General features: G+C 39.2%; 1 protein-coding gene across 1 annotated transcript in view; it reads left to right on the top strand.

Annotated features, from left to right (window-relative positions):
- The window catches only part of LOC126233282 (baculoviral IAP repeat-containing protein 6), a 321,293-nt gene that overhangs the window by 162,704 nt on the left and 136,737 nt on the right, over positions 1 to 21,852 (top strand). The window contains exons 39-40 of the mRNA XM_049942854.1: positions 4,639 to 4,969; positions 16,038 to 16,531. Coding sequence (XP_049798811.1) covers positions 4,639 to 4,969; positions 16,038 to 16,531 — 825 coding nt within the window. The remainder of the gene's footprint in view (positions 1 to 4,638; positions 4,970 to 16,037; positions 16,532 to 21,852) is intronic.

Below are 21,852 nucleotides of genomic sequence, written 5' to 3'. Positions count from 1 at the left end.
AATTTTGACTGGTAAGAACCGATACTCCAACAAAGGATATTACTGTATCCCGCTACTGCAGAATAATACTGTAGCAATAAAACATGAACGAGAGAAAAAACGAAAATAAAACTTATATTGCAAAGGGAATGCACCATATACAGCAACAAAACACAGTGCTCATACAAATGTCTGCCAACAGCAGAATGTGTCAAAGGCTTTAGGAAGACTATGCAATGTTTCGTAACAACAAATTGCCTCTGATGAGCATGACATCACAACTGTTTACATTAGATTCGTTTCAGCAGTTACGAGCGGGTTCATGTGTATGCACAGTTGAGTAGTACCACTCTCGCTTCTGGCTACAAAATGTTGCTGTTGGCTGTGTAAGCAGTCGCAGCTAGATGCTACCGGGAAAAATTTTACTGGAGCGCCCAAGCTGTCAGATTCATGCATTCGCAGCAGGCACAGATGTAGGAGTGGTGGGGGGGGGCAAATTCATATTCTTGAGGGGGGGGGGGGGAAACCTTGTTTCAGAAAGCGCCTAGCATCCAGCGCACGTTAGTCTGTCGATTATTCATATGACTTTGAAACGCATCCCTGTCAGTTTTTGAACATTTTTGAACACATTCTAAGCTGATTTCCGAATGAATTGTAAGTTAATTTGTGAATGCGTGCATAGTGTCCATGATGTCTCTGTCAGGGGAATCCTCGTTGTATGTAGAAACAAACTTTCCTACAGACAGAAGGGGCTATTTGACTGAATGAAGTAAGGCCGAACGGATGAATGCCAACCGCTGTCTGATTGTGCGGTTGATTGGGTTTGCGAATGATGAGCATTGTTATGATTACTAGCGAAATCTATAGATCCAGAATACCAGAGTGGAAATAAATGAATAACAGGTAGAAAGATAACATATTACCTTCTCGGTGTAACCAAGAAAATGAAATTTTGACAGAAAATTTTTGGCATTTCATTACCGGCTACTTCCTCAGATTTAATCTTGTTTCCTCATACTTCATCCTTTTTGTGACATCTCCACTATGTGGTGGGTATAAACTATCCATTTCATAATACTATCTATAATCAAGGTAGTTGATTTTTGAAAGCATTAAATAGAATAATACAAGTGTTAGTCAAGCAGTATTTTTATTTTCATTATAGATTTCAATTTTTAAAAATTTGGAACTTGAAATACCATATAAGACAACAAGGTATTAGAAAAACAGCGGAATAATACCAAAAAGTAAATAAATTAAATTGCACCTAACCTTCCCATTCTTTCTCCACAAAGTAACTTTCAATACTTTCCAGTTGCTGCCTGTAGAAATTATGAGAAACTAGTGATTTCCCTAACAGTCGGCACTCAAGGAATCTCAGAGTGCAACTTTCCTGATTTCATGATGTGATATTTCCAAGCAGTGACAGCTTGAAGTCAATTGTTGCATCTTTTATTATTTCGGGGAGCTGCTAAATGGGTGTTCCTGCTTTCACAAAGTGCTCCGTGACTTGAAAAAGGACAAGATCAGTCCCCACACATTGGTCGTTGCAGTGTGCTTCCATAGTTGTCTTGAGTGCAAAACGTTGTTGTAAAATGGGGTACAGTTGGACTGATGATGAAATTCTGAGGCTGCTTGAAGAATGTGGTTCTGAAATTGATGGTTGTTTTGCAATAGATTACAGTATTTTTGAAATGGACATTAACCTGCTTTCCTTCTCCATATAAGCAGGAGCCACACAGAGAAGTTGAAAAAGCTTAGAACGTGTGGGGGCTGCACTGATCACTGTGACCCAGCTGGAATGTGTTAACATTTTATCCAGTTGTTTCACTAATAATCTGTTATGTGATTTTGACAAGGTGTTTGAAAATAAACACTATGAAGGAAATTATGTTACTGAAATTGTCATGTACCGGGTGATCAAAAAGTCAGTATAAATTTGAAAACTGAATAAATCACGGAATAATGTAGATAGAGACGTAAAAGTTGACACACGTTTGGAATGACATGGGGTTTTATTAGAATCAAAAAAATACAAAAGTTCAAAAATGTCAGACAGATGGCGCTTCATCTGATCAGAACAGCAATAATTAGCATAACAAAGTAAGACAAAGCAAAGATGATGATCTTTATAGGAAATCCTCAATATGTCCACCATCATTCCTCAACAATAGCTGTAGTCGAGGAATAATGTTGTGAACAGCACTGTAAAGCATGTCCGGAGCTATGGTGAGGCATTGGTATCGGATGTTGTCTTTCAGCATCCCTAGAGATGTCGGTCGATCACGGTACACTTGCGACTTCAGGTAACCCCAAAGCCAATAATCGCACGGACTGAGGGCTGGGGACCTGGGAGGCCAAGCATGACGAAAGTGGCGGCTGAGCACACGATCATCACCAAATGACGCGCGAAAGAGATCTTTCACGCATCTAGCAATGTGGGGTGGAGCGCCATCCTGCATAAACATCATATGTTCCAGCAGGCGTTTATCAGTCAGGCTGGGGATGATGCGATTCTGTAACATATCGGTGTACCTCTCTTCCGTCACGGTGGCAGTTACTGACGTTTTGCTGTCCAGCGCCATCTGTCGGACATTTTGTGAACTTTTTTTGTTCTAATAAAACCCCATGTCATTCCAAGCATGTGTGTCAATTTTTACCCCTCTATCTACATTATTCTGTGGTTTATTAAGTTTTAAAATTTATGCTGACTTTTTGATCACCCTGTACTTGTTTGCCAGCAGCTGAGGGAATAAGAATTTCAATTATTCATGTTATTTTAAAGGATTTGCCCAGAGTGATGACAGGCATTACCAAAGAAAGGTTCATTCCTTCTTTCTAGTTGGGCAGAGCAGCTTCCAAAGAGGTGACTGATCCATCTCTTCTTGTTTTATTTCCTCTGAATATCCCATGATGACTCCAACAGTCAGATACAATTTCAAGAGAAGACTCCCCAACTGGTTTGCTGCTGCTGATGCCAGCTGTAGCAGCAAAATTAGTTATTGATGAACACTTTATTGTAGATATTGCCCTAGTACAAGCTCTGGGACCAAGAAAATGTATATTTTGAAAATGTGGGTCAAGCAAGCAAGCAAGATCTTGTTGACAAAACTGCTTTCTATTTGCTTGTTTGGCTTACCTTTTACTGCTCTACTACACTGTTGGCAGTGCTGTCATCAGGCATAATTAAATAGTTTTGATAAATAATAAAAATGTAGTAAATCGTTACTAGGATCATTCAATACAATGCCCGCTGTAAAGTACTGATATGAGTAAAAATATCAGTATTCTTTCCATGTCCCTAAGATGGTCCATCCTATAGTAACATTGAGGATAGACAAAGATGAGAAAAATCCCCTCATTCTCACATCCTGGAGCCTTCCTAATTAAGATTCGTAACTTAACCCACTTTCTTCCCCTAGCAAGGAACTTATAGTTTTAAATGCTAGGATAGTTTCTTGTACGTTAATATGTGTGAATTGGCAGTACCAAGAATTTTTTTTTCCTTAACCCTATTGCTGCTACTGCTGACGTGCTGTATACAGTCTGTGCTAATATGCCTTTTCTTACGGCTATACTGCTCGCCAAATGTTGGTGCTTGTTCTGAGAGATGCATTCCAGCCAATATGAAGTACTTGCCATCTCATTCAAAGAAAACAATTAGCTGAAAAACTTTGATTTTGCACATCTTACAGTCTGATATCTTTGCTCGAAAAAGGACAGAATTTCTTTTCATTACATGCCATTGTTTCTGCGTTGAATCAAATTAAGTAAAACATTGTGCAAAATTTTAAAGATTTTTCAGAGGTAAAAATGCAGTGCATAAACTTTGCATATGCTTGATTTTAGCTCATGTATTAGAGTAAGTGAAATGTAGGTAAGATATCAAAATTACTTGAAACTTGTTTAGTTACAGAGGTATGGAAGTTCATCAGTGAGAGGTTAGCAGCTCAGGACATATACAGGCGTCTATAACCCTGCAGGGAAACCGAATGGCGCATGTATATGCATCCTCAGCACATGGAGAGTAGTGTAGCATGATATGTGTACATGCCCAAAGCAGCGAAAGAGTTACATTAACTACACACTAGCGATTCTCTTTCATAATTTTAAACTACTCTCACTTTATGGATAGGGTGTAAATAGGTTAAAGGAGATTCCTCCCTCATCAGATTCATCCTTTTGTTAGTTCAATAAATCAACTTTTTTCTGAATGCTTCCCTTAAATCAGGACATCATTTGATGTTTTATATGTGAATTAAAATTGAAAATCTGTTGACCTCATTCTAAGCTATATGTTATGTCCCAACGAATTGACTGTGTGGCTATAGAGTACTTATTTGACCTCAAAATCATCAAATTTACATTATGGATCATTTTGTCTGTATAATTGATCTAAACTTGCAGTGTCAAATTCATACTAGATGTTATTGAAAAATGTTCCGTTGTGGGAAACAGTTTGATTGTGATTGTTTTAATACAAGAGAATCAAATTTAGAATCAGGTGCTGAGAGGCAGATACATAAATGTGGTTATAACTGCTGTACTTGTGAACTTCACTTGTCATCCAGAGATGAAACTCTCACATTTACGAATTTTTACATGTATTTATAGTATTTTCTTGTATATTATCTCAAAAATGGATAATTTCTGTTTCAGGTAATAGCTCGGATTGTGGCTGTTGCACGACCCGCAATATCATTATCAGAATTAGTGACTCAAGAACAGTTATTACATCTTATACATCTTGCTGTGTGGAATGACCAGCACAAAGCCTCATGGGGTGGTCCATGGGCATCCCATGCCATTAGCTGCTTGCTTCAGGACATACTTGAGGGAACACGTTTATTTCGTGAAACTGATCCTGAGCTAGTAATATCTGATCATGAAGTTACTCCTCCTCCATCTCATCCAGAAGCTGCTAGCAGCAGCACATCTCAGCAGGAGGATGTGTTTGCTGCAGATGACAGCTCTGAAAGTGGAAATGCTGGTGGGTATATATAAAAATCTTCTTTTATTGTATTTGAACTCTTCTTTGTCTCTTGTGCTTTCATATAGAACAGTAAATTTGTATACCACCTGAAATCGAGGCAGAATTAACTGATATGTAGCATACTATTCTTTTTGTAAGTGTCAACATTTAATTGGAGGTAAAAACTTCATTCCATTTAAACAGTATTTTTGGTTTATGCTTTTTACTTAAAATAAGGTAAACACTTTATCTTTGTTACAATTAATAGTCTTCTCAGTATTAATTTTAGTGCTCCATCAGTCCTTACAGTTAAACCATCTATCATTTTCTCAAAAGACTACACCAGTCATATTTTTCAAGATTAATGATAACTTACTTCTTACTTGAAGATGAAACACTGCAATAAGTTAACAGTTAACTATGCTGAATGTGTCCGCTTTAAAGTAGTTGTATGTATTTCAGTGTGAAGAGATCTATCGTGCATCATTGTAGTATCATATTACAGGTCTATAACCATGTTTGGGAGTGAAATGTACTGTGGACACAGTTAATGATCACCTAAATATGTACATAGTGCTTTCTTAGAACCACAGAATTACTAGAGGAAAGCAGTGTTGCTGCATTGTGTCATTGTCTCTGCAGCCTTTGCTGCTTTGGATCACATTCAAATGTCATTGAACGGCTTTGAATAGTCCCTAGCTGTTCCACCCTGCATACCAGAGCAAAAACTGTGGTTGCTTTACACTTCAAATGGGTCAGATCACACTCAATGGCTTGTAGTCCTATAGTGTTGGTAGAGAAGGGTTGAGTTGTCCGGGAAAGGGCAGGGTGTAAGTGTCTAATGTTGTCAAGAACATAGGCCTGTTGCCCGTTGCACTGCAAATAGTTATTTTTCATTCAAGGAATGTGTTGGTATCAATGCCCCGAGGCAAGGGATGGTTTCATTGACACTTTTTATGCCCCCTTCTGAGGCCCTTTCGAGTCGATCCTGTGTGTCGATGTATCTTATATGTTTTCCTTAGCCACCCATAAGAAAACCATGTTATTTTAATTCTGGACGTCACAATTCTGATCTCCATTGTAGAGGCATCATACAAAGAGGTGAGATGTGGGTAAAGGTATTGCGAGACCTTCATATTATATGACATGTGCATGGTGGCACTGGACAGAATTGTGGTGAAATCTTTTGCAAGTCTACATCAATAACCCACCTTGCACCTCACCTGAACTTCTGAGCGCTGATCTTTTTTTTCATATGTGTGTTGTCAAACCTGAGGGTGATGTCACAGGGCGCCATGCTTTTGCACCATTACAGGGGAAGGTTGTAGGCACCTTAGAGCCAAATTCCAAACTTCTTCTGTGTTGCATTGGGAGACAGTTACATGGTTTCAAAAAAGTGCCTCTTAATTGTGTTGCAGGGTGTCGTTTAGATGAGGTCTTCAGGGATGTAATTCTCATTCTGTGCGCTCTAACACTTACAGTTGCTGCATTACCAGAGACTTAGGTGAAGATAGCAAGGACGGTAGTCGGTAGTCTTATTCTCCCTTTGCTGTGATCTTGTCTTCAGTTATAGGGCTTTAGCAGTTGCACATCTGACGCTTTCATTCAGTTGCATTTGTGGAGAGAGGATCTTCCAGATGCTCTTTAAGATTCTGTAATTTTTGCTGCAGTGTTTCTGATGATATGTTGGAAGTCTTATTAAATAGTTCATATCATTTGATGTGGATTTATATTCATGGCTTCTTTTGGGCACCAGCTTTCTGTCTTAGATATAAATAGGTGTAACCTCACAAATTATAAATCTTTAGATATCAGAGAATGTATGCAAAGGATGCCTGGTTTTGGAATTTGTATATGAATCATTGCGTATGAGAGTAACAAAGTGACTTGACTTTTTTGTTTTTACAAAGAAAATGATTGTATGAAAAATAGAGCAATGACAATGAATGTTAAGTAACTAGAACAACAAAACGAGATAGCTATACTTTGAAATTAGTCCAATGTCATTTTTGTGAAGTTATTTTTAAGTAAATATGTGGTATGAAAACAAATCTTTAGTTCCATGAATTATTAGACATGTGACTCAGAATTATTAGGTATCAGATATGTAGCTTTCCTATCATACACTGCCTGAGGAAAAAGGGAAGCTCCCAGAAGACATAGTTGTATCACAGTGTAACTTCGTAAAAATACACACCTTCGGCTGGTATATAAATGATTAGAATTGCAATTCTCTGCAACTTGTAGAATGGTCACCAGATGCATTAGTGTTGCCTGTGTTCAGTGTTGTTATCAGACCTGCTAGAATATATAAGTGGCATTAACAGGGGTCAGATGTTGAGCAATCACTATGAAGGACACAGAGGTGCTCCATACTTGTGAAACAGCGTTATGAGCATCTGACAGAGTTTGAACGGTGCCTCGTAGTCTGTCTTCGCTCAGAATTGTGCAATACCCATATTTTTTGAGTCATTTTGATGTGTCAGTGGACTGATGTTGGACTGCGTGGAATGTGAGGGATACACCTTGCCAAGACTCCCGTCACGTATGTCTGACAACGAGGGAGGATTACCATATTGTGCTCCAAGCACAGTTTAGTTCCTTCATATCTGCACGTGCTATATGAGAAAGTAATTGACTCCCTGCAACATTCTACGACATACCGCACCATTGGTTGGAGAAGGGCAGCAGCTGGCCTAGGTGAGAACCATCCCATGGGTAGGCTGCCGTTAACATCACTAAGCCGATGGCTGCATTTGGAGTAGTGCTGTGACTGGGAGGCGTGGAGCACTGATGAATGGCATCACATTGTATTCAGTGATGAATCACAGTTCTGCACTACTCCAGACAGCCATTGTTGGCAAGTATAACAGCACCCTGGGTAGAGGTCCCATGCCCGATATTCATGAGAAGCACAGTGATGTTACTTCTGGTGTCGTGAATTGGGGAGACTTTGGGTGTGACTTCAGGTTATGGTTGACAGTGATTGAGGGATCACTGACTGCACAGGGATACATCATGGAAGTACATCCTGCACCCTCACATGTTGCCTTTCATGCAACAGAATCATGATGCCATTTTTCATCAGGACAATGCTTGTCCATTATTGGCATTTGCATCTATGAACTGTCTGTATGATGGTCAGGTTACTCCTATGGCAGCATTACTCCAGACATGTCCCCAATGGAGCGTGTGTGGGACTAGGTCCGATGTAAACTCTGCTGCAGTGCTGGTATCCAGGATATCAAGGACCAGTTATGACCGTTGTGGGCTAACATGCCTCAGGAAAGCCCTTCTCAACCAAATCAGTGCATGCTTCCAGACCAGGGGGAGGACATCATTATACTGACAAGTGGACTCCTGCTGCCATGTTCTTTGTAATATTCTCTCAGCCCATGCAGTTTCATTCTGTTTCCTCCTACCCCTCTGAGTGCTTCATTGCTTGTCAGGCAGTATATTTAATAATTTCATTCATTAAGATGAAGTGGTAATAAATAAATAAAAATAAACTAATGGCAGTGTGGCAAAGTGTTGGAGGGAAGAAAATAACGATTAAAACACAATTTTGATAGAAAGATGTGGGAAAAAACAGTTACTGTTGTTTGGGTGAGACCTGTGCTCTGTTATTCACATTTCAGTGATTGTCATGTTGTTTAGTTTCATTCTTCAGACAGCTCATTCTGCTCCATCTATAAGGACCTCTACAGGCCATTGCAAATTCACTCCATGCCCCTCCCCCCTTCCCCCTTTTCCACCAACCCTCCCCCGCCCCCCAACCACCACCACCACCACCACCACCACCACCACCACCACCGATCTCCTCCTCCATCTGCTCCTTACTTGTCGATAGTTTTGTTGAGATTAGAAAATATTATCCTTTATGCGTTTAAATTAATTATTGTTTTTCTAATTAAACTTGATTACTGTTATTTTTCCCTCTTAGTTTTTGTGTCTGTGAAGGGGCTTCAGGTCTTCACTTTTTACCGATTTTGAATCCTGAATAGAGCTTTTAACATTGATGTGTGGGTTTGCTATCTAAGAGTTGTTCTGTCTCTGTCTTCAGGAGAAAATTGCTTTCATAATTGGGACTAGTAGGGACATGGCGACCCGATCGCCCAGTGGGAAACCACTGCAATCAGCCACCCGAGTATTGGTGGGAAAACCATACTTTAGTGGGTTAGGAGGAAATGCCAACCCAAATCCCTGAACATTTAGGGTTGTGACTCTGCGGTTAACAGCCGTAGTTGTAAATCGAAGCTTTCTTCACCCAAGGTTAACTACCTTCGAAAGTCAACCATGGAAAGGTCTTTTAGAAAAAAATTTCCACCGTCCTGTCCAAGAATGCAGGAGAAGGCTACTTTGGATTCGGTGGGTAGCCACCTAGAAGGCGTCAATGAGTCGGAGCATTGGCAATCACCCATTCTTATGCCAGTTCATAAGAACAGTATCAAACAAGATCAGATCAACTACATTGCAACTCATAATATTAATTCTCTACTTAAAGTAGGAAAACTAAAGAATTTGACGGATGAACTAGATAAACAGAAAATTTTAGTAGCAGGACTCCAGGAAATGAGAAATACTGCAGAAGAACCATTCGAATCACAAGGCTACAGTATTTACAATGGGAAACCTGGAATAAGGGTTATGAAAGAATGTCCCCAATTTGGAACTGGGTTTATACTCAATGTGAAAATAATAGATATGATTATCAATTGTCATGCCATATCCCCTAGAATTGCACCTTTTAGTTTAAAAACATCCAACAAAATTTATACCATCAGTAATGCCCATGCCCCTGCTAATGAAAAGAATTTTCTAACACAGACTAGGAGAGAAGTGGAAAAGTTTTGGAATCTCTTTGACCAAACAATAAACCAAGTAAATATTAACAACATTAAGATCCTATTAGGGGACTTCAGTGCCCAACTTGGAAGAGAAAAGAAATACCCGGATATCATTGGGAAATGGGCTCCACTTAAACAAACAAATAAGAATGGCCAAAGACTTGTTGAACTCTGTAGAGAACACAAACTGATCTCAAAGTTCACATACCTCAAAAGGAAGCCAAACAAGCGTAAAACTTGAAAACATCCAGATTGGAGAAACGGAGAATGGCAGCTGGATCATGTATTTATGGACAAATTCTTCCACAGAGAAATCTACAATGTTAAAATATTAAGAGGGGTAGATACAGGTTCAGATCATTACATTGTCAAATTCAAAATTAAGTTTACATCACTAAAAAAGAAACCAAAATGCAATAAACGAAAGAGGAACTTCGATCCCCACCAGTTAATTATAAATGATAAATATAGAGAAGTCACACAAAACATAAAACTGACAGATAATTTAGAAGAACTGGTTCAGATCCTCAGGCAACAAGCAAAAAATTTAGCCCCATTGGACCCACACAAAAGACATGTCTGGTGGAACTCAGAGTGTGGCAAAATTCATGGGGAAAGAGACAATGCATGGTTAAAATTTAAAACACACAAAACAGAAGAAAATGCAACCAACCTCAAAAATATCAGGAAAAAGTTCACACAAATTATCAGGAAAAAACAAGAGACAATAACAGAAAGATCTAATCAACTCAGTAGGAGAAAATTATCATAAAACCAATTCCAGAGACATTTACAAAATGTTTGGAAGACAATTACAAAAATTTGCCCCTCCCACGTTTTGCCAGAAAGGGAAGGTGGAAAAATGGCACATAATGACAAGGAAAATGCCAAAATCATGGCAAAAGCATTTAGTAAACTTTTGAATTGTGAAGAACCGCAGGAACTTTTAGCAATTAATACAGACATACCCATCAAGACTCCAACTGATCTCATAAATCCTCCAACAATCCAAGAGGTGGAAACGGCACTCAGAGAGATGAAAAATTATGAGGCATGCAGAAAAGACCAAGTTTTTGCAGAAATATGGAAATATGCCAGTGATACAGTTCGAACTTCCTCACACATGGCCTTAACAAAAATCTGGATAACAGAAAAGTTTCCGGAACATGAGACCACAGCCATAATCCACCCACTCCACAAAAAAGGAGATAAAAGCAACCCAGATAATTACAGAGGTATCTCTGTCGTAGACTGCACATACAAGATTCTCTCCAGAATCCTATACAAGAGGATCAAAGAGCAACTAGAGGAAGAATTAAGTGAATACCAAGAAGGCTTCAGACCTTTGGAACCTGTGCAGAACAGATCATCACTTTAAAATTAGCCATTGCATATTACAAGAAACGAAATAAACCTCTTGTAATAACCTTTGTGGACTTTTAAAAAAGCATATGACTGTATCCATAGACGTTCAGTGTTAAAAATCTTAAGAAATTTTGGGCTCCATACAAAATTAATCAAATTGATGGAATTAATCGTAACCAACACTGTATCAAAAGTCAAGTTCAGGGGGGAACTCTCTGAGCCATTCATCATAAAAACAGGTTTAAGACAAGGAGATTGCTTGGCACCCCTGCTATTCAACTGTGCTTTAGAATACATATTGAGGGAATGGTACAAGATTAACCCAAAGAACATCCAAATTGGAAGACCCAAAGACAACATAAGTTTAAACTGTCTAGGATTTGCTGATGACCTTGCTCTCTTGTCCAGCAGTATTCAGAAAACCAAAAAACAAGTTATCTCACTACAGGAAATAGCACAGAAAATTGGTCTTGGAATATCCTTTGAAAAAACAGTCATCATGTTAAATGACCCACAACTCATAAACAAAATTGCCGTAGGAAACCGAGAAATGAAAACTGTAAATAAATTTAAATATCTGGGAGAAATCATAACACACAACCTCAATGAAAAGCCAACATGGTATAACAGAATAAACAAATTGAGTAGAGCACAATATATCACCAAGAACACGTACAACAAAGAGAGCCTGTTTATAGCAACAAAATTAAAACACTACAGAACAGCCATTCAGCCAGAAATAACATACTCAAGTGAAACTGTCTTCAAAACAACTAACACTGCACAAATAGACAAAATATTCAAAATAGAGAGAAGCATCATCAGAACATGCATCAGCAAATCGTACCAGAAAGATGGACACTGGAGAGTAGCTACAAATGAAACAGTCTACAAGGAAATAGAACTGGTAATGAAGACAATCAGGAAGAAATGCATTTCATTTTTCGAACATCTAATCAGAACACCAGAGAACAGGATCGTCAGGAGAATAATAGAAAAATTGCAGAATAGTAAGTGCAGCATTAAGTGGATTACAGAAATCAAGGAAGAGATGGATGAGCTATGAAGACCTAAGAAACAAAACTGATAAAATCAGGAACCTCACAGACAAACAAACCAGACTGAAAACGAGAATCAACAAACATACAATAGGAATGGTGATTTCTGATGATGAAATTGTGAGATCTGAGAGAATGAAGTAGTACTGGGCTGACAGGAAACTGATAAATTCTTTGTATAAAGTTGGCTAGAGTGGTCCAATGAAGGCCATAAAACGTAAATAAATAAATTAATTGGGTCTAGTTGCTTACATATTAACTTGTCTTACATTTCTGTCAGGGGAGAGATTTTTTTCAGTCCTCATACCGTAATTGCAATTACTTCTAAATCACTTCACTTTAGGATCTCGAACGTAAGATTGTACTCCTTGTCCTGTTTTGTAAAGTCTGAATTGATTTATTTAAATTTTCCTTTTACTCATTCAAATTAGTAAAATTTTCTTATGATTTGTTTTTCATATTTATTTTTCATCTCAGATTTTCACAGTTTGCCTCTAATATTTGACAGCATTCACAATCCCATCTTTATTAATGAACATGTTCTTGCAATCAGATCAGGAATATCTATATTTTCTCCTTCATGTGTCATTTGCTGTCATTCTAGATTAAATTTGCATTTTTAAACACAAGTACAAAATTTTGTTCAATTTTGCATATAGTTGGTGACCTGGCAGTAGTTCTTTCTTCGGCAGAGCGAAATAATTTTTATTCTTGCGTCTTTGTTTATTTAGTGTTTTAGCTTCTTAGTTTACTTTAGGAAGTGTTGTCTTTGTTAAGGAAGGAGTGCCTCAGTTGATTGATGACGAAAAGGAGACTGCCTTACATCTGCCATTAAAATTTGATCGCATAACTGTTCCGTGTAGTCCCGACTGTCATTGAACTAAAAATTGACGTGTTCAGTGAAGATATTTGTAGCTACAAATTACATATTATTCATCTTAGTCACAAAGAAATAAGGTGAATGAATATAAATACTTACAATAGTCTGAGTAGGAGGTCAATTTCATCACAGGTTCACACACACACACACACACACACACACACACACACACACACACACACACACAAAATGATGGTTTATCCCATTTTTACTCATGTTGTTGTAAGCAGTAAATTATTATCTCTTGTTATGTTTATTAAGGTTTGCACAAAATAAATCACTCTACCATGAAAGTACAGCAATGCAATGTTAGATGGAAGTAAGTATTCTCAACATAATTTTTCTGTGCATCGTTCAATGAAATTTCTTGTATTGGACAGCCCAGCAGTTGCCTACAAAACCACTGTCATTTTGTGTCCTGTTTTGTGACATTGTTAGAAACATGTGGTTGTTTTAGCCTGATTTGCCGCTGTTACTACTTGAAAAGAAAGGCTAGTTATAGTGAATCATTTGGAGATGAAGTCTGTGCATTTCATAGTCAGGAAGTGAATTATTTATGTTTTCATTCAAAGATTATGGCCTGGTCTGTGGAAGATCATTGCACATGTTACAGGTTTGGCAGTGGCATGACCTTGATGTATCCGTTCTGTGAAAGCACTTAACAGATTTCCGTTCATGGGGTACTGCAGCCATGCACATTAAGATACTCTCAGAAGGTGGCAATGTTTTGTAGGTCTTTAAGCTCTTTGTGGGTGATGAGTTAATATCTCAGTTGAAGCGATTAACAGTTCGATGCAGTTCTGGTTCAGAACAGTGGCAGCCAAGAAGTGAGGAATGTAATTTTTTTGTCACCTATAATTTTAAAAGGCATAGTGAAGCTACCTGAATTGCAAATATATTGGTCACACAATGATATCTCAGATGAACCATACTCCACACTGAATGCATTTTAAAAGGAGGTCAGTATTGAACAAGAGTCCTTCCAGTGTGCAACTGAGCTTTACAAAATCAGTTTGAATACACTCTGGAACAACCGGGAAATCTGGGAACCTTTTCTTCCAGGAGGAAAACAGGAAAAAGTGTGAATTTTTTTGAATTCTGGAGATTTTTCATTGTTTTAGTTTTCAATTATAGTTTTGTAAGTTTGACTGGTAAGAACTGATACTCTAACAAATAATTGTACTTTGGGCCTCTACTGCAGAATAATACTGCAGTAATAAAAGGTAAACAAGAGAAAAACATCAAAATAAAATTTAAGCTGCAAGGAAAGTGCGCCATTTACATTAACAAAACAAAAAGCACACACAAGCGTTTTCCGACAGCAAATTGTGTCAAAGCTTTAGGATGAATACCTTGCAATACTTTAAAACAATAAACTTTTTTCGATGAATGCAGCATCACAACTTTTTACATTTCTAACAGGTCACAGAAAAAATGTTGTGAATGGTGGTTCAGAAGTGTTACTTTCAAGGTAAATTTCCTTTTATTCAAGATGAATTGTAATGTGTGGGAGAATGTACAATGAATTTTTTTTTAATCACAGAGCATTTGATTCTCATTCAAAACGTAACACTTTCAGTACCAACCACTTAGAAAAATTTTGGACCCATAAGACTGGACATTTATGTCATTATTTAAAATTTTAATGGCACATTTCTGTTTGATATATCTTAAAGGATAACACACACAAAAAGTCCAATATTCTACATGAAAGCTTAGCTTTCCTTGTACCTGTAAAATATGTATATTAATTTAAACCATAACTTCTATTTTTATGTTTGCACTACTTAACAGTGATGTTGCTACTGGCTGACTACATCACATGTCGTATGCACTGATTATCTGCTATCATTGGCTGGGTAGGTCATGTGATGTGAGCTACGATTTTCTGAGACAGAAGCACGTCACAATCTCGATTTCAATGCTTCAGAAATTAACAAGTTGTGTTTGGTGGAAGTCGTATTTATACTTTCATAATACCAAAATATGCAGTGTACATGTTGCGACCCATCAAAGATTTTTCCAAAATGTGCTTTTTTTTCTCCTGGGTTTCAGTTCCTATAGTGCTGAGAAGTTCTATGCCACAGTATAAAACCTTCACCATTCAAAGGATTGACTAATTTTATAGTTTCAAGGGAAAATGTATTGTTACTTAACATGGAAGAAAGTGTATTTTCACCAGGAAATGAAATGTGTTTTTTTTTTTCCACTGGGGAAATGTGTATTTTTAATTGGGAAATCCAGGAATTTTTTTTCCTTGTCCACTTGTATGCGCTGAAAATGCTCAAAAGGTAGTTGAGTACATCTTTCAGAATAATTTGGACCTAATGACAACTGATTTGAAATGATTGTGAGTATGAAAAAAAAGACAAAAACTGATTCTTTTGGCAGCTGTTCTATATGCTACTGGGAAAACCACCTAAGCGTCATCCAACTGTGGACAGTCTTTTGCTTGCATATAAGTAGCAGCTCTTTAATTTGGACTGTGTGGTTTGGTGGAGCATCTCTTCATTGCAGCAAATTTTCCTTGCTGTGGATTAGATATCAACTTTTCCATTTCAGAATTCGTGACCTGTTAGAGAAACCTCTCTTTACTCACTTTGTTGTAGAACACAGAAATCGAACACAATACAGTATACAAGAAACAGCTATTGGGTGCTCCAGTTCTGTAGTTCATAGTGTTTACTTGCAAATGTTGCCGCAATCAGTAACAGGTGAATACTTCTTGACATCATCTTGCTTGTACAGATTTTCTCTGCTAGTGGTAGCAAATGAAGGGTCTTGTTATGGAGAAACTGTAATTATACAGTTCATTCCAAAACCAAATATTTCTTTGCAGTCATGGAAACAATTTATATAACTGTGTTTACAAATTACAATAACTTTTTGGGTTGTCTTGCTTGTTTTTCTCTAACATAGTCATTATTTACGCACAGGGCCCTCAACTTCCAAGGGTACTGGAAACTGTTTCCAACTTCCATCGCTTCTGGAATCGGATGACAGTGAATTGGATGAGTTCCTCGATGACATTTTGGAGCGTGGAAGGAGTCTCGCAAAACGCACTAGTACTGCTGTTGCGAATCGTGCAGCTTCAGCAACTGGGATTACTGGGACAGTGGCTTCTTCGTCATTGTCTGTGGCTATGGATGCTCGACTGGAACTCGGTGTGGGAACTTGTGCAGAAGTTGCCCTGCGTAGGCTGGCTGCTCAGGGTGCCCACAACTTGGCACTCAGTGTCACTGCTCCAGTTATTGCTCCTCCAGAATCGGCTCGCCAGCCGTACAACTCTGCCACTGCGAGTAATCTGTACGTGCACGGGCTGTTACCGTGGCAGCAGGCTGCGACTCCTGACGAAGATCACGGGCTTCCTGGCAGCTTAGCAATGCTTTCGCGTTGTTTCGACACTGTCTTTTCGGAGCTCCATACACAGGTACGCTTTTGCTCTCCACAAATCATTAAATAATAACATAAATGTAATTATGATGTAAGGATCCAAAAAGATTTGCCATCTTGCCATACATTTGCAGTGTTTCATCCTATTAAAAAAATTCATCATTACCTGTCATTGTGCAAGTGACAGTATAGTTGACAGTGTCAACAATGTTGTGACACTACAGCATTTTTCGGTGCAGGAAATCATACAGTGGTCAGAGTTGCTGCTCTACTAATGGTAGATGCAGTGAAAAACAGAGAGAGAGAGAGAGAGAGAGAGAGAGAGAGAGAGTTGATGGGCAAATGGGAATTTAATTCAAAAACTATTCATAGCTGAGGCATTTTCATGAGTTGGTGAAAAAACTTAAGCTCTCACATGCTATCTTATATAATAATTTGTAACTGTTCTTTACATAAACAACGTTATGGAAAGGATAGATTGCTGCTCACCATATAGTGGAGATATTGAGTCACAGGCAGGCACAACAAAAGGACTGCTAAGCAAATAAGCCTTCGACCAAAAGGCCTTCTTCTGGAGTAGGCAAAACACACACACACACACACACACACACACACACACACACACACACACGGCCACTGTCTTTGGCTGTCAAAGCCAGAATGCGAGTGACTGTGCATGATGGGAGAAGTAATCTGGGTAGTGGGGGTAAGGAAGAGGCTGAGATGGGGTTAGGAAGAGATAACAGGATAGGCATGGGAGCATGCAGGGTAGATGTAGAAAGAGGATAGGGCAGCTAGGTGCAGTCTGGAGGCTAGACAGATGGGGAGGGGATGGGGGAGGCAAAGGGAGCAGAAAAGGAGAGAAGTAAAAAGACTTAGAGTGTGTTTGTGGAATGGAAGGCTGTGTAGTGCTGGAGTGGATATGGAAGGGGATAGGTGGGTGAAGGACAGTAACTAACCAAGGTTGAGGCCAGAGGGGTCTGGGAATATGCGATATATTGCAGGGAGAATTCCCACCTGTGCAGTTCAGAAAAGGTGGTGTTGATAGGAAGGATCAAGAGTGTACAGGCTGTGAAGCAGCCACTGAAATGAAGAACATTGTGTTGGGCAGCAGGCTCAGCAACTAGGTGGACCAACTTGCCCACAGATGGCCATTCATGTGGCAGACAGCTTGTTGGTTGTCATGCCCATGTAGAATGGAGCACAGAGGTTGCAGCTTAGCTTGTATACTCAGTTCATCGTAAGAAAAAGCCTGATGCAAACAAAAACAAACGTGATGATTGGTCAGAAGCCGTAGCACAATACACTGGTGGTGTTATACTCTTTGGAGCAAGTCTTTCTTATGTATGAGATATATTATTACTAAGATACGTTAAATGAAATTTTAAGATATCCAAATGTATTAACAGCCATCAACATATTTCTTAATCATGCTTAGCTATGTAGCTTTTATTTCAAAAATCGTGTACAGTCACAACCTCTGCACTGTTGTGCTCTGATTGTCACACTGTTAATTCACAGTTTGAAAATGGCTGAGACTGTTTACAGTGCCATAGTGTGTGAAACACGCATGTGGAGCACAGTTAAAATGTGATGAGAAATAGGTTGTTAATGTTTTTCATGAATTTGCAGATATAATTGGCTTTGAAGCCTTCCCAGGGTCTGTGTTAGATGCAGTTGAGACTCAAGCTCACATTGTATGTATAGTGGTATCGGTAGCGTAGTAGATTGATAATACACTGCAGTTCTTTTTTTTATTCCCCTCATGTAGTTTGAAATACCTACATCTCATAATTGTAAAATTCATCATCTTTTTTTTCTTTTTAATAATGTTTATAATTATATATTGCACATGAAATTTCTGTTTTATTTCAAAGATAACTTCTTAATTATTGACATTTTATGAAAGACTGTTAATAAAGGTTGTTTAAATTAAGAAAACATAATTTAATTTTTCAAGGCAAAAATAAAAAATTTTTTGGGGTTATGTCGTTATGTCCATTGTTTTATGCCACAGATGTAGATAAGTCTCGTAGAAACGTGGAAAACAATCATTTTCACAGCATTGAGCACACCGTACAAATGCTGCATTTTTACATTTGCCACTGTACCATTACAATATGAACCCAACAGAACTGATCTGACTGGAACAAAGTTAAGGGATTCGATACAAGAAATAACAAGACTGTTAAGCTGGTAGATGTACTGGAACTAACGCATGTAGCTATCTCACGTCACTACTGAATGCTGGTGGGATACATAATGGCACATTATAAAAGAAAAGGAGAAAATGTGGTGCCTGGGTGGCTTCATGGAGTCTGTTGTTGATCAACTCGTTATCAGCGTAGCAGGTGACAGTTCCAGAACTGAAATGTATGTCTAGGATTTGGATAGGGAAGGAGCTAAGAGATTACCTGACAAGTGACTGTAATTAATACCTTCATTGGCTTCAGTATTCAACAGTACGGTGAAATCCCTGCAGTATGCTTTTACATCCCATGTAGCTCGCTCAGAAAAATTACTCTGTGTTTACGTTAGGAATTTTCATCACTCTTGTTTATAATTAGCATACTATGTAAGGAAAGAATGAGAGCAATTTATGATTTCCGCTTGGTCACATAAGAAGAACATGGTAGTGCTGGAGTTTTGCCAGATATCATTTCATTCCTTTTAAAAATTAAATGACATTTGAAGCTATATTGTTTCTTTGCTTGACTCTTTTTACATCTGAACTGCAGCTGCTCATACCATTGCAGCTTAGCTGGGCCACAGGCTAGCCAGTGCTGTCAGAGTTTAATGCTCCGGTAAAGCTGTTGTCCAGCGCTATCGCTCAGTCTATTTGCATTTAATAGAGCATAAAACATATCCTTATAATTGTACTTGACTGTACTGGTCACAGCTTTGCTTCCGCTCCACGTGACATGAAATCCAATGAGATCCAAGCAAACGCGGAAGAATACGTGGTGTAATGTTTACAACAGGTTTATTCTTATGATGAATAGAATATAGATCACATGACTGCTTTCACAAGTAGCTCTGCCTTTGATGTGATAGGAGATAGGGGGCTAGTGGAGTGTGTAGCCTTTATGTCAAGCCAGGTAGATGAAACACTGCCAGTGAATGTGATTCAGTTGTTCCTGAAGTGTGGAATATCCTCCCCACCCCTCTCACAGTGGTATTCCAGCTCCCACTGAAGATACACTCTGTCCTTGTTTGTCTCTACTCCACCCATGCTGCCAACCCCTTGCCACATAGTTCATATCCCTGTAATAGACCAAGATGGAAGACTTGTCCCATACATCCTCTCACCACCACCTACTCCAGTCATGTCAAAAGCATGACTTATCCCATCAAAGACAGGGCTGCCTGTGAAAGTAGTTGTGATGTACTAGCTAATCTGCAAGCACTTGTGATGTACTAGCCAATCTGCAACCACTGTGCTGCTTTCTACATGAGTGTGGCAGCTAACAAGCTGTCTGTTCGCGTGAATGGCCACACCAAACTGTGGTCCAGAAAGAGCTGGACCATCCTGTTACTGAACATGCAGCCCATCATTGTGTGCTTCACTCTAATGGCTGCTTCACATCTGATGCCATCTATATCCTTCATACCCACATCTGCTTTCCTGAATTGTGCAAGTGGGAACTTTCCCTTCATATGTGTAACCACTCTGGCCTAAAGCTTGACTAGTCCCTGTCTCCCAGGGACCTATCACCTTCCCTGCTCCAATTCCAGTAATACACACATTGTTGATCCCGCCAGTGCACCTAAAAGTTCTTTCTCCTTCTCTCCCTTTCTCCTCTTCCCACAACTCTTTTGTGAGTACGTGCATGGCACACATGGGGCCCCTGCCCTTGCAGGACTCTCCCTTTTCTGTGCCGCATATCTATCCTCCTCCTATTCTTTCATCCCTCCCTTGGGAACCAGGTCTTCTGTAAAATAGGCTAACCAAAACTTATGAAAGTATACTTTTTGTGTTTCTCTCTTTCTTGTCCTGATTTCTTTTCTCTGCTTTGGCATTTAAGGTGTCCCTTTTCAGCTAACTTCGTCCCTCTGCATGCTTGAATACCGGCTCATGCTTTTAACATGTAAAGGGCAACTGGGTGCACAACTCCCAGCACCTAGGTCGAAAGGTAAGGGTTGTGCATATACCCTGGTAAAGGCCAGGCTCAAGGAGAGGTGATTGCCTGAGCTGTTGCTTTCCCAATTGCAGATCGGTCCCTGTCTTGAGTTGGGAGGTGTGATCAGACGTGTGTACAGTCACCTAAGGCAGTTTTACTCCCCTGTGTGGGGACCCCCGAAGGAAGGAGCGCGCCATTGGAGATGCTGGCAATCATGGAGAGTCACCCATGATGTTTACGTCAACTCCATGTACGCAACCTCCATCTAATAAACGGAAAGGGAATAAGGCCAAAGACTTGACGAATTTTTCAGTTGCGCCCTGCTGCCTCATGGTGTCATGCTCAGGAGGTCAGATGTTTTCTATAGTTAACCCATTTCATCATTCAGAAAGGTGCGGAGACAGTTGCAGGCCAATTAAAATCCTGCACTTGCTTACACAATGGAACTTTGCTTCCAGAGACAGGCAGTGCCTTTTGAGACCAAAAATTTAAAGTTTGTAAGGAGGTTCATTGCAGACTGACTTCTTCGTGTGATATCATATACACAGTGTGACAGAGGAAGATGTACAACATGATCTATCTGATCAGAACATAACTCCAGTCCAATGGGTTGATTGAGTGGAGCTCCCATTGAAGATCCAGGTGGATTATGGATTCATCAATGTCAGACCCTACATACCAAACACGATGTGTAGCTACCAATGTCATCATTATAACCGTACTCACAAGTCATGTAAGAATGCAGCCAAACGTGGAATTTACAGCAAGGTTGTTCATGAGGAAGATTGCCAACTTTCTTTTCCCCTCTGCACCATCTGTACTGGCAAACAAGCCACTTCATCCCGGGAATGCACTGTGTACCTCATTGAGCGAGCCATTCAGGAGATCTGGGTGAAGGAAAAGGTACCTGTCCATGTTATTTGCAAAATGTTAGCTAGCGAAAGCATTGCATACCACTGCTGTTGCTATGTCATGGCCCATGAATATGTGGTCACGCAGACCTGTGATGTCCAGTTGTGTGCTAAAGTTGTGAAATCGTGTAGTGCTAAGGTGATGTCCTCACCTCCACCCACTAAAGTTGTTCAGTCTACCACAAAATCTTCACCCATATTGGTGAAGTTGCATGTGATGCAATCAGAAGAACGGAAATTTAAAAAGGAATACTCTCAAGAAGACATTTTGCATCCCTGAAGTCAGCATATATCTGGATCCACATCTGACAAATTTGAAGGTACTG

The sequence above is a fragment of the Schistocerca nitens genome, chromosome 1 (genome assembly GCF_023898315.1).
Source record: "Schistocerca nitens isolate TAMUIC-IGC-003100 chromosome 1, iqSchNite1.1, whole genome shotgun sequence".
Taxonomy (NCBI): Eukaryota; Metazoa; Arthropoda; class Insecta; order Orthoptera; family Acrididae; genus Schistocerca; species Schistocerca nitens.
This window is presented reverse-complemented; position numbering and strand designations above follow the sequence as displayed.